Below are 14,656 nucleotides of genomic sequence, written 5' to 3' on the forward strand. Positions count from 1 at the left end.
ATGCTCGTAATGTTATGACTTTATTCTTATAATATCACTTCATTCTCGTCCAGTATCATGGCTTTATTCTTGTGATTTCAATCAGTCAATCAATCAAGTTTATTTTTACAGCACATTTCAGCAACAAGGCAGTTCAAAGTGCTTTACATCATAAAAACACAATACAGTCACTAATTAGAGAAACCAGTAACATTACATTTTATGGAGTTCCATCATCAAAATCATCAATACAGATCAAATATGTTGGTCAATGTCCCATTTATTATGGTTCAAAAGCAACTCTAAGAGTTACATTTTTTTCCTTAACACTCTGTCATTATTCAATTGATTATCTTAAAAAGAAAAACTGTTAACATAAAAAATCAGAAGCAGAAAAGGATGCAAATACTTTTTCACCGAACTTTATAGCCAGAAAAAATGCAGATCTCCTAAAATCTACGATTTTCCAGAATCTGCTAGTCAGAGTGAAATCCAGCAGTGTTTGTTTAGTTTAAATTATGAGTAGTTTTCCTCCATGTTGACACATTATTCTCTTTAGATGTAATTTCTAGCTTTCCAGACGTTCGGACAGAGCCAAGCATTTTATTTATCGTTTCTTTATGGGAAAGGGATGCTCACATATAAGAGAGTATAAATCTTAAAATGTTACAGATTAATTCAGGTGAACTTCCTGATGTAGCGCAGTTTCAGGTAGGCGATGAAGAGGAACACGACCATCATAACAGTCAACGCCACGTGGTTTTCCCACAATCCCCAGGAGCTGTACTCTATCCCCAGGTAGTCCAGGTACTGCTCACCTGTACACCTGGAGGAACACGGCTCTGCTTGGTAACTAGATCAGAGGAGGATTTGTGATCCAGGAAGGATCACGAATCCACCAAGGATTCGGAAGGTTTACTCACATCTGGCCCGCTGCGCTCACACCGCAGCCCGCCGTTGTTGCAGACATGTTGGTGTTCTGGATCGGCGGCTCCTCGCAGAAATTCAAACCCACAAACTCGTTGATCTTCAAGGCCTGAATGTGGATGACATTGATATCAAGAAAAAAGAAAACTCAAGAAAAAAAAACCTCAAACACACTTACATATCATACAGAGGTGTGAAAAGGGGTTTGGCTCCTTCCTGATTTTTATTTTTTATTTTTTCTGTTGTAGTTGAACATAAGATTTTGCTCAACAACCTCCTTCCCTCAGTTAGACATGAACTGAGGGAAGCTCTAACTGTGAGAGCTCCTTGTACTGGAAACTGGCTGAGTTTTCATTACAAATGTGAGCAAATCTTAGACAATATTCCTCTAATGTTGAAAAAACACCATTTTGCAACTGCGGTGTTTGCATTATATAAGAAATGAAATTAAAATAAGTTTGTTCACTTATTAAAGATCGTGGTGGCGATGGATGTAAACAGTTACATGAGCTTTCATTTATCAGCCAATCAGAGGAGATGTCTGTGGCTTATTCAGGGGCTGGAGCGACAAGTCCTGCTTACTTGGGAGCCGCCATGTTTGTGGCGTTTCTGGGAAATTGTAGATGGTGATTTTACAGAAGAGCTATGGATTCAACACGTTAGAATGATATAAAACTTTTTATGAACTGTGAGAGCTCTGGTGGAAAATAAAGAAAACATAAACAAACCATCATTCTCCTACTTCCTTCCTTCCTTCCTTCCTTCCTTCCTTCCTTCCTTCCTTCCTTCCTTCCTTAGGAAGTCAGGAGCAAGCAAGACCCGAAACTCCAGAACGAAAGAAAGAAAGAAAGAAGGAAGGAAGGAAGGAATTCCTTCTTCTTCCTTCCTCCTTCCTCTGCCTTCCTTCCTTCCTTCCTTCTTTCCTTCCTTCCTTCCTTCCTTCTTTCTTCCTTCTTTCTCCCTCCCTCCCTCCCTCGTTTCTGCCAGTAGTAACATCTGGCTGTCAATCATGTGACTCGTGACGCTAAAAAATTGCTGCCATTGCAGTTTTGTGAAATACATTTCAATACGGCTGAAAAACCATTTCATTCTAACGCCAAAACATTTCATCTAAAAACAAGGTGTTATTTTTTTTTTCAAAATTGGCATGCTTCCTTAAAAGCTAATTTATTTCCGTAATTCCAATTTACACAGTTTTATGGTAAATGGAAACACAGCTGATGAACATCTGTATGAAGGAGTGCATCAAAACCAGAACCAGAATTGTATCAAGCACTTATTTCTAGCAAAAAAAACCCAAAAACTAAATTAATTATTAAAAATCATACAAGGTAATTTTCCAGATTTAGTCTTAGATTTCTGTCTCACAGTTGAGATGTACGTGACTGCCTATACAAAACAAAAACATTGCATTATATTGGAAAATATATAGGAGATTTAGTGTTTATATTTTTCTACATAAGCATAGATCATGTATGTGTTTACACATTACATATATGATACATGTATTATACAATATATATTCATGAAATAAAAATATTTAAATATTTAGCAAAATATGCAAATGATTGACAGTTTCTATATACAGCGATATATTAACATGATTATATAACGTGTGTAATTCACTCTGAGCAACACTACACTTAGTAAACGTGTCAAACATGAAAATGTTTAAAATTGGTTTTCCTCTGTTCACACTTACTGCGAAGCCGTATCGAGGAATGCTGAAGTACTTCAGCCAAGCCAGCCAGTCCACAATGCTGGGAAGGTTCACCAGCAGACCGGAGAAAATCTGCAAACACAGATCAACATGCAGAGACTTTCAGGATGCTTTTCCACAGCAGACAGGCTGTAGCTCCTCTAAAATATCCTCATTTTCTCAATAAGTCACCCAAATCCTGACAGAGTTCTATAAAATAGCAACGGCCCAATTTGGACGCAACTTGGTACCTGCAGACCAGGTAGAAAAAGTTTTAATTGTTTTATTGAAAAATATGTGGAATGTGCCATTTTTTATCCGACTAATCGTCAAAAATAATCGATTAATCAATTACCAAAATAATCATTAGATGCAGCCCTAAAACTTTCAGGAAGGTGTTTTTTTTAAAGAATTTAGTTATCGTATGTGCATCTATTGATGTATTTCTAGTACTTTATAAAAATGGCTCAGGTGGTTAAATGAAAAATACGTTCAATGTGCCATTTTGAAAATCTGATTAATCGTCAGAATAATTGATTAATCAAACGCTAAAACAATCGTTAGTTGCAGCCCTAAAGTTTTCAGAAAAGTGTTTTTTATTTTTATTTTTAAAGGGATTGAGTTATATTATGCATAAATAAGCCTAAGTGATAAAATTAAAAATATGTAAAATGTGCAAGTTTTTAGCCGAATAATCGATTAATCGTCAGAATAATCAATTACTAAAATATTTCTTAGTTCCAGCCCTCAAATTTTCAGGAAAGTGGTTAAAAAGTGGCTTGTTTTAATCAAACATTGACAGTATTCTCACCATCATGAAGACAAACGTTATGGTCATGAAGATGTTGGCGAGAGCGACGACGCTCTGATCGGCTGAGATGGCCATGGTCATGGCTGTGGCCGTGTAGGCCACCAGGGTCACTGTGAACGTGAAGATGAGAAAAGCTTCCACTGTGGACTTCAGCCCTGAGGAGACAGGACATCGTCTAAGTTTTCCTTCAGAAACAACAGGGATCTGCTGATCAAGAACATTTTTACCAATCAAAAAGTAGACGACGGCGCTGAAGATAACAGAGGTGACGGTTCGCATGGCGAGGTCACAGAGGATTTTAGATAGGAAGTACACAGACACTCTGTAGTAGCCACTGATATACTCATGCCTGTGATAAGATGGCAGATTTTAAGAGTCCAAAACTTTTAGCCACAGACATTTTGTCTTCCTGCAGGACGACATACACAAACAGGTTCCTCTCTGTGATGAAGAGCTCGGCTGCAGACACGGTGCTGAAACACTGGTTGGTCGTGATGAAGAAGAGCGCGCCCATCCTGCAGGGAACAACAAACCAGAACGGATCTCTTTCCTGAACAAATCTCTATACTTTTCCAAAGGTTTTAGGTCAGAGTTTTTCATAGTGAGGGCTGCCAGGAAGCGCTAGGATGGGGGGAAAGATGAGGAAGAAAATGGAAAATATTTTTTTATGAATGTAATCTATTTCTCAGTTATTATTATAAAATATAAGTTAAAATAACTTACTGAAGATAGAGACAGAAAATAGAAGTAGCCTTTATTGCCCCACAGAGAGGAAATTCAGGAAAACTTTATTAGCCATGCTCGTCTTTTCTGATTGGCTGCTGGTAAAAGTTATCAAGTTATTTTTGCTCCTCTAGCAAGAAATGGAAAAGTTTCTGATGAGAAAAAGACAGAAAGAAACTTCCTGCTGCTCAAAACCTTAACTCTGAAGATAAAATAACATTTGATGGAATTAATATTTTAAAAAATTGCATATTTTCTTAACAGAAAAAAGGATTGTGGTGGAAAATTTTTATCTGATAGTATATTCAACATTAGATAAATTTTCCGCAACAGAACTCATTGCCTATTAAAATTAGAAAATCAGCATTTATTCAAAATGAATGCAATAATTATTCAAATGAAATAAATAGTAAATAGAAGTGAGAAAAATAATATAAAATTTAATATTTCTTTACATATTTTGTAGCATTGTTTGCAGTTTTAATCTTTTAAATCTATTAAATTTGCAGAAAATAATGTGCTGTGACCACAAGGGGGCACCAAATGGGATGTCACAATTAGAAACTAACTTGGACATTTCTACTTTATCAAAGTCAAAAACCATATGTGAAAACTTTAAACCAGTATTACATTATTTATATGTCTTGTGTTTATTGCAACTGCAGTTTTAAATACTTATTTGCTGATTTAACATATCTGGTGCAAAACAGTTACTATAAATCCAGAGTGAATCCTCTCCATGAACTGCCTTTTCTGCATGTCTGAGTGTGACTGTGAAGAGTCTCTGTAAATAGGAATCGTGAGGAAAGTCTAAACCTGATTCTCTGCAGACTCTCTTGAAGTTATTTGCTTTTCTGACCTGTTTTGAAGACCACTCTGATCATCTTGGACTGCAAAGAAAATGGCTCCTACAACGAGGGCAAGGAAAATGTTGACTCCCACCTGAAAACAGAAAGAGACCAAAATCCATGGTTCCATCAGTTACTGAAAGCAGAAAAGCCCCAGAACATGACTGTTATTATTCTCTTCTGAAAGAACATCATGTGTTAGTTTACACCAGATGACACCAAGACCTTCCAGAAAGTCCCACTTTTGTCTCATGAGTCCACAGAATATTTCCGCTAAAGTTTGGGTGACCATCATGGTGTCTTCTGGGAAATATGAAACGGATCTTTATGTTTTTCATAAGTGGTTTTGGTCTTAGAACTCTCTACAGTCAGTGCTATTTTGTCCAGTCAGTCTTTCTTATTGTTGGATCATGAACACTATGGCAACATAGTAAGTAGTGAAAGCTAATGCTAAAGCGCTAATTTCAACTAACCTGAAACCAACTGAGCATCTATAGCTGCGTTTCCATTGACCACATAATTGAATAATTTGATATTTCAAAAATAAATTCAATAATATTTTTGGCACTATGGTGAGGTGTTCTTATTTATCTTTTTGGCCGTATCAAAATTTGGAATGGAAACATTTTTCCATCACGGGAATCATATGATCAACAACTGCTACTACTGGACAAACCACGAAGAAGACAACAGGAAGTAGTTGGAGGATCATAGCATGGTATGTTTTTTAATGACTTATTGCAGAATAAACTTACTCGTCTGATTTTAATTGAGTTGCTTTGATGGAAACACCGCAATTACAAAATTATGTTTTGTTTACATTAGCTGAATATTGAGAGGACATCAGTAGATTCTAAACTGTTTACTATCACACTACTACTGCCTGTAGTGGTACAGGAGAAAGAAGAGAGGAAATAGAACTCCTACATAAACTGACTTCAAAATAAGAGCATGAATATATTGCTTGAAGAATTCTTAACAGCTGATAACCAAAACCTCAACACAGATGTAAAAGTTTATTCAACTCAACGTTTACCAAACAGTCAAGTAAGTTAGCGTTTTATAATTTATACAGAATAATTAGTTTAGGGGAAGCTAAATGTTCTATTCATCCGAACCTGTTCTAGAGTGAAAGTTATTTCTGTGGCCAGGGTTTTCCTGGAGGCTTTAAAGATTTAGCAGTTGGTTTATATCTGCTTCCAGGTCAAAATATTTAAAAGACTTTCATTTGGTTTTCTTTATATTATGTAGTGAAAGCTTCTGCAATCATGTGTTCAGTTTTAATTGAACAAACAATGACGACAGCTGACAACGTCAAAAAGCTGCTCGTATCCTAGCAACCCAATACGACGGAAGAAGAGATGGCGACAAAAGACAAAACCAGATCCTGTTTCACTTCATCTTTTTCTAATTATGTAAAATCAATGTGTCAATTTGATCCTACTTCATCTTGTCAGACGGGTTCTTTTCAAGTTATTTCTTGCTCTAAAAGTAATCAGGCTTGGATGTGGCCAGTGAATTTGAGCCAAAAATCAAAGCGATCAATTTATTCATAACTTTAGAAGTGAGGGGTGTAGCTACTTTATATAGGGCAAGGTTGGTTCAGATAGTATTTTTCCAATAATAAATTAAATCACCTGAAAACTGCGTTTTGTAATTACTCAGATTACTTTTGTCTGGTATTTAAATTTAAGTGTGGAATGAGGAAAAAATGACCAAAAAGAGCTAACAGCAATACAAGTTTAAGCCTAACAAGTTACGGGTCATGACAGGACCGAGAGGTTCCCAGGGTGAGCGGATAAGTCAGTGAGGTTGAGGCTTTTTGACCTCATTCTCCTCAGTCCCTCATGTGGAATCAAGGGCGGTGTAGAGCGACGGGTCATGGCACCATCATGTGACGACTCCCAGATCCGGGCCAAAGGGGCTTTTGCCTGATATGATATCACTTCAGATCCAAGCCCAAAGAGGCAGGAGCAGGGTCACAACAGTCGCCAAAGCCGATTAGAGCACCCATGCCTCCTGGAGCACCTCTGGTGGGATTATTTTGACTCCTTTAGGGCCAATTAGCTGTTAATAATTCTTAAAGTGAGGAGACTTTTATCAGCATTTCACTGCCCTAGATAACGAGAGCAATAAAAATGTTAATAAGAAAAATGGGGGCTCATTTTTCAGTCATATTTTCATTACATTATTCAAGTATTTATAAATGTCACAATTTCAAACTAAATTTTAATTAGCAAGCTAAATATTTAGCTCCAAACTATAGATTTAGCTTGCAAGCTACACTAAATATTTATCTTCAAACTAAATATTTTATTGGCGAATTAAATAATTAGCTTGAAGCTAAATATTCACCTCTTAGCTGAAAGCTTGTCGATAACAGGAAGTGGGCTATCAAAATAAAAGCGGGGTCGTGCGAACCTGAAACTTGCGCTTATGCTAGTGAGCTGACGCAGTCACCGAAGTTGTAAATCCAAAGATAAACATCTGTTTTGCCCCTAAATAGCTCATCCTAAGTGAATCTGCATGCTAGCTAAATACTTAGCTCTGAGCTAAATATGTGAAGCTAAATATTTTTGGTTTTAAATCACATATTTACCTTCAAACAAAAATAATTACCTTTCTAGCTAAATATTTCATTTGAAGATCAAATGAAATATTTAGTTAGCAAGCTAAATATTTTTTGAAGCTATTTATGTAATTTGTAAACCAAAAATTTAGCTTCAAACGAAATATTTAGTTTGCTAACCATGATGCTAAATATTTAGCTTCAAATATAGCTTAGGCGTAAATATTAAGTTTGCAAAATAAATATTTTGCTTTTTAATTAAATATTTAATTTGAGACTTACATTAATTAATTAATGAATACTTTGAAAAATTAATTTCCATTTTTTTGCTTTCTTGACAGACTAAATAGCCCAAATTATTGCTGTTTTTTTTTAAACTAACTTTGACTAACTAACGTTCTCTGAAAAACCCATAGTTTATTATAACGATATAAAAAGAGATAAACACATTATGCACTCTTTTTCTTTAAAGGTGTTTTAAAAACAAAAATGAGAAGACTACTATGAATCAATAGGTTCACCTGGGCCACAGACGTTTGTGGAGTCAACATGAGGTTCTGGAAGGTTCTCTGGAAAACCCATTGGAGTTGGTGAAGGAAGGAGGTGTGGTAGGTGATGCTGCAAGGCCTCATCTGCGATGCGCATTCCTTGGTTTGGAGAATACGCCTTAACTCGGCTCGTGTTTCGCTAGAGTAGCTGCTGTTCTTGAACTCTTCTACAAGGCGTTCCTCGATGTTCTGCCTGGTAGAACCAAGTTCCTCAAAAGTCAGATCTATTCATGAGTACACAAGGCAAAAAAGCTTTGAAGTATTGAAAATATCTCCTGACGAGAGTCAGAATCAGACTGCATCACAGCAGATGAAGACACCATTTTCTGCTTTGTATATATCTACATTTTGAATGTCTTTATTGGGAGAAAAGTGGAACCAAAGTCAAATTTCTTGTTTTTGTTAACAAACTTGGCAAATAATGATTTCTTAAAGAGTCGTCTTTCAGACATAATCCATCTCCTGGAGATATTTCTCCTTAATCTGATGTTTTCATTTTGCTCTGAATTTTTTAAACAGACACTCACAATAAGACTGTAATTAGTTCTGGCTCACTATTGACAGAGGAACGGATACAAAAAGAAAGTCCTTAAAAATGACAGCTGTCATAGACATAAAGTTTTTTTCACATGAATTTACCTGCTGTGTCGTGAACTTTTGTTGGCTTCGTGAAGTCTCCATTTATAACATCCAGGAAAAAGTCGGCTGGGTTGTTGTGAGGCTCACATGGATAGCCTGGAACATTAAAACAAACCCAATAGAATCAATCAAAAACAGCAACAAATCCACAAAGATATGATGAGATTCCATCAAGATCACTAGCTGCATTTCAACTAACTATAAAATCGCACAAATTAAAATTATGAAAATAAATTTGCTTAATGGAAACACAACAAGAAAAGACTCAAGATTTTGGATTTTAAAAAATTGCACTACATTAAGTGTTTTTTTGGGCGTATCGAAGTGGATGTATTTTGCAAAACAGCGATGGAAACACGAGTCACATGATCAACAGCTGGATGTTACTACTGGCGGAAACGCCAAAGAAAACGACAGGAAGTAGTAGAATGTTGACTGTTTTTTTTTTTTTTGGACACCTGGATCCACCAGAGCTCTTACAGCATCACACAGTTCATAAAAAGTTGTGTCTCATTCCAACATGTTTGATCCATAACTCTTCTGTAAAATTGGTGACTACAATTTCCCCAAAATGGCGCATACGTAGCCGTCTTCCAAGTAGGCGGGGTTTGTTGCTCCAATGGCTGAATAAGACGGCGACGTCTCCTCTGATTGGCTGGTAGAAGATGAGCTCTAGTGTCATGGCTGAATTATGAATATTTTAAAAAATCATGTAATATGATTTTTAATGACTTATCACGTGAACAAGCTTAATCACTTGTGATTTTCATTTAATTTCTCATTTAATGGAAACACCAGAATTGAAAAATTCTGGGTTGTTTTTTTTTTACATCATCACAATATAGATTGAGATTAGTAATGGAATTGCAGCTATTGTCACCAATGTTGGTAAAGTAGTCCAAAGCGTTGGAGGCTGGTCCATGGTACACCATTCTCCCACCAACCAACAGAGTCAGGGTGTCAAACAGCCGGTAGATGGAGTAGCGCGGCTGGTGGATGGACATGATTATAGTTCGACCATGACTGGCCATCCTGAGTACACACAGTAAACACACACTGCAATATAAACACAAGCATGTTACTCTCCATTCCCACAAACAGAAGCAAACACACATAGTGGCATCCTGATAAAAAAAAAACTACTTCAGTAGTTTGTAAAAGTGAACGTTGTTGTGATGATGTGCTGACGGCAGAAAGAGCCGGAGTTTCTTAACCCTCCCACGGTCTCAACAAACGGGGTCATTTTACAAGCTTTTTACTCAAACTTTTTTTGGGTGGTTTTGGGAACTGACGGTCTGACGGGACAACCCCTTCCTCCACCCCACTGCTGACAGTGACATCTGCTGTGCTTAAAGAGACAGAGGCCCAATATCAAGGCGTCAGATTTCAAAGTTTACCATTATAGTGACAATGTACAACCAATGTTTTTATAGTTAACGAAAACTAACAAAAAAACTGAAACTGAGAAAACATTATCATTAACTGAAATAAATAAAAACAGCAATTAATGGGGAAAACTATTACTAATTGGAACTACATTATAAAACTAATTAAAACATACTGAAATTATAGATATAATATCTTTTGTTTTTGTGTTTATGAATATATTTAGTAGCCTTTCGACATTTATTTCCCTCCCCAATCAATTTACGTCAGCTAACAAACAATTCATAAAGCATCTTATTTGCTTTATAAATTGTTAAATAAGTTAAAATCTACTTATTTAACAGCCATATTTTTTTGCCAAACGTGTCAAAATTTTATGACTAGAATATGTTTTTTGTAATTCCAGTTTGCGCAGTTCTGTGATTAATGGAGACGTGGGTTTGTTCACCTTTTGAGCAGCAGCAGGACGGAGTTGGCTGTGCTGGCGTCGAGTCCGGTGGTCGGTTCGTCCAGAAACAGAACCGCAGGATCGATGATCAGCTCCATCCCAATGCTGGTTCTCTTTCTCTCACCTCCTGAGATTCCCCTGGTCAGCTGTGAGCCCACCTGCAAAAACAGATTAACAGGAGCAGATTAACACTTAAAACTGCAGTCTGCAACTTTTATAAAAAATGATTTTTACATATTTGTTGAAACTATCCCTACATGGTGACAGTATGAGAAAGATAATCTTTGAAAATATCAAGCTCCTCTGCCTTCTTCCACTTCTCCCAATGTTAACTAGAAGCAACCAATGAGATCCAGGAGGCGGGTCTTAGCGCTATCAATCATGTTTACGCTGCTCGTTCCACTGATGGTAGTTGTGAAGTCAAATCAGAAAAAGAAAAAGGAAAAAAAAGACATGCGCTCACTGTGTTCCACACGGACCTAAAAGAGGAACGGACAAGGGGAAAAAAAGCGGATGAGAAAGCCAAACAAAGAGAACTGGAGTTTGATCAGAGATCCTGGTCGATTTGTGCAGATCTGGACGAATCTGTAGACGGGCAGAGAGGCAGCCGGTTTTTACCTGCTTCTGGACCAGTAATGAAATGTCCTGACACACATTAAATAAATGGAGGATAAAAATGAAGAAAACTGCTCGGTCCTTGAGTAAAACCCTGTTGACAAAAGTCTGCATCGATTTATCCATTACTTTTCAAGTGGGGAAGCTGCACAAATTAGAAAAGAACTTGACAGTAGTGGAAAAATGGCTTTCCAGTAACCGTGAGTTGTTTCTCCACCATTCGCACATTTAACAGTGCGTTCATCAGGATGATTGACAGCGCTAAGATCCTCCTCCTGGCTCTGATTGGTCACTTTTGGTTGGGAGCGATGCAGTTCTTCAGACAATAATAGTAGCTGGAAGAGATCAGTCTTTTCACAAATTATCTGTGTTTTATCAGCGCCTTCCTAAAATAATGGCATCCTTTCTTCTTTTTTGCCTAAACCATTGTTTGGAAAAAGGAGGTGGTGACTTGATTTAGGCCATTATTTTAGGAAGGTGACGTCACAACATGGAGATATTTTCAACAGATATGTAAAAAACATCTATTTTTAAAAAATTAAAAGTTACATTCTGCAGCTTTAATAACTCATTTGAGGAGGTTCTGATGTTCTACCTTAGCGTCAGCCACTTTGGTGAGACACAGCTCCCTAAGAAGATGATCGACTCGAGCTTCTTTCTCACGTTGTGGCACAGAGGCGGGAAGCCGAAGCGCTGCAGAGAAACTTAGATTCTGCCTCACGGTGAGAGTCCCCATGACTACATCTTCCTAGAAACAAGACACCATCATCCACATAGCGATAAACACCAAGTTTATTTTGAGTTTACAAGGAAGCGCAGGTGTTTGATTAACTCACCTGGACCACATAGCCGGAGAGACACTTGAAGTTTGGAGGCTGTGGCGCTTCGTCGATAAGAACTTCCCCTAATAAACCCAAAGGATCTTTTCTCCCGGCCAGAATATCCAAAAAACTTTAGGAAAAGTATGTATTGTTATAGCATGTTAATATCATAAGTTTTACTAAAAATTTGGTGTAGAAATTGAAAGATTTTAATAGTTTTTTTCACTGTTGCACTCTTTGGGCTTCCTTAGTTCAGTGATATCAGATCGCTCCCCATCTTGTTTTATAACTTTAGATGTTTGTATTTATTTGGACATTGAATTCAGGTCAGTTAAATTAAAATAAAAGCAATTTTTTCAAAATGTTTTCTGCCATTTCAAATTTCTTTTTAACAAAAGAAAGCGAGGAAGAAAGTAATTAAAATTGGTTGTCAGATTTTGTATGAAACAACCTGAGATTTTATTCTTAATCCATATTGATGAGCTAAAATAAATCAGATTTTTGCCAGGACACCTTTCAGAGTTGCTGTAAACGTTTTAAACGTAGAGTAGCGATCAATACTTACGAAGATTTTCCACTTCCAGTTGGTCCAAGAATAGCATTTAAGCCAGGCCTCATAATCCCACTGAAACACAAACAAACAGGTGGAAGAAAATGAAATAAAAAACACTCTAACAGCGATTAACAGTAGTAGATTCATTCATTTTGCTGAAACTTCACAAGCAGATAAATAATCTCCATTGAAGCATTTTTTCAAGATAACAAAAAGCAACAATATCTCATGAAAGGTGGAAGCAAAACCTACTGAGCAACAATCGAGGGGGAAGAAAGTCTAGAGCAAATCCTTTGAAGCTCTTAAAGAAAAGTCACAAAGAATCAGTGAAACAAAAAGAAAAATAAGGCTGAATCAAACTCCGGAGATGAATCACGTGATGCTGTTTAATTCGTTTCCCTGGCAGTCTGCTCTTTACTGCATTAGAGAGATTATATGCAAGAACCCATGCTTAATATAATATAATTAACAGAGAGGCAGGTGGAGGTCAAAACACTTATGAAATTATTCATTCTTCCATGGGAAATGTCAGTAACCGTTAATACCATCTGAGAGGAACCACTGTAAGAGTCCATTCACTATTGTTCAGCAACACAATGAGCCAAATCCTGCAGAATTGACATGAACAATGTTCTTAAAGTTCTCCATAATTTCACTGACTTGAAAGGGTTATTAAAATACGCTGCTACGTCTAGTCAGAAATAATTAGCTGAAATTTTTCTCCCGAATTTGACAGACTAACATAAAGACGACTCCTGTGACCTCAACGGTTTACGAAAAATATTCTTTTGAGTTTTTTGAAAATCTACTGTTAGATATTTGGTAACACTTTATTTGAAGTTGTGTGCATAAGACTGACATGATATTGTCATAAACACGAAGACGTCTTCATGAATGTTTATGCCACAAAGTGTCATTCAGTAAATAATGACACTTTTAATGCAACGTTGCATTAAAAGTGTCATTAAAAGTGTCAACCTTGCATTATTTGGTACATAATAAAACTTTCAAAGAATAGTTGCATTAAAAGTTGGATTAAAAGTGAATAAAAAGTGTCAACTTTCCATCATTCGCTAAATAATAACATTTTTAAAGCAAATCTGCATTAAAAATGTCAACTTTAAATTATTGAATAATGAAAAGTTGACCATTAATGCAACTTTTAATGCAATTTTGTTTTAAAAGTGTCATTGTTTACTGAGTGATGATTATTCTCTAAATAATAATCATTGTTATTTAATGGTTATTAAATAATCCCAATTGCAGGATTGGGATTTTGTAGTTGTTATTATTTAGAGAATAATGACTATTCTCTAAATAACGACACTTTTAAAGCAAAGTTGCATTAAAAGTTTCATTAAAACTGTCAGCTTTGCATTAAAACGGTTCAAATAAAATGTTGCCAAATATGTTAACAAACACATGACTGAAAAAAAACTAAAATGTCACAAATTTAAACTAAACTATGGATGTATTGACTAAAAACAAAGCAAAAAAAGCTTTGCTCCTACTTGATGATTTAATTTAATAAACAAACTTACTTGAGGTCCGTCAGAACCTCCTTTGGGTTTGGTTTGGCTTTGCAGAAGAAGCCGCTCCTCATTTGGACTTTATACTGGATGCTGTGGAAGCTGACAGTGGAACCACAAGCCTGGTTGGTTCTGTTAAAGTCCGGACGCGTCTTTGATGGCGACGTCCCATTGGTGCCGGTATCTTCTATCATCGCAATGTTGATGTGACCGGCGCCCTCCATCAGTCCGAACAGAACCAAGAACCCTGAAAATGCAAAGAGACTTTTGATTTATAAATATAAGTCAAAGATTTCTGATGTCAGAATCATAAATGGCTGCCAGACAAAGTAAAGATTGTGAGTGGAAAACTGTTTATTTGCAGTTTATTGATCTGTGTCACACTAAAGTTATCAAATAGGTGTGTGAAGATGCCACTTTAGATTTTAAATTCATCATCATTATTAATATTAAGAAGTTTTTTAATGATATTTCCACCTAAAATACAAAAAAGAAATGACACAAAAGCTGCAAAACATTCATACCTCAACATCATCTTGATCAAGTAGATTCAATGTGTTT

The 14,656-nt window shown here is 36.4% G+C and overlaps 1 protein-coding gene across 1 annotated transcript; it reads right to left on the minus strand.

The window, feature by feature from the left end:
- Positions 1 to 657: 657 nt before the first annotated feature.
- On the minus strand, positions 658 to 14,345 carry abcg2d (ATP binding cassette subfamily G member 2 (JR blood group)). Its single transcript, XM_032563583.1, has 15 exons — positions 14,108 to 14,345; positions 12,579 to 12,638; positions 12,029 to 12,143; positions 11,788 to 11,940; positions 10,578 to 10,735; positions 9,624 to 9,775; positions 8,744 to 8,839; positions 8,078 to 8,328; positions 4,999 to 5,081; positions 3,842 to 3,931; positions 3,644 to 3,765; positions 3,417 to 3,571; positions 2,609 to 2,698; positions 903 to 1,015; positions 658 to 805 (listed from the first exon to the last, which is right to left on the minus strand). Exons 1-15 carry the CDS (start codon positions 14,317 to 14,319, stop codon positions 658 to 660), a joined length of 1,998 nt encoding a protein of 665 aa, XP_032419474.1. The 5' UTR covers positions 14,320 to 14,345.
- Positions 14,346 to 14,656: the final 311 nt, after the last annotated feature.

Source organism: Xiphophorus hellerii, chromosome 5 (genome assembly GCF_003331165.1).
Source record: "Xiphophorus hellerii strain 12219 chromosome 5, Xiphophorus_hellerii-4.1, whole genome shotgun sequence".
Taxonomy (NCBI): Eukaryota; Metazoa; Chordata; class Actinopteri; order Cyprinodontiformes; family Poeciliidae; genus Xiphophorus; species Xiphophorus hellerii.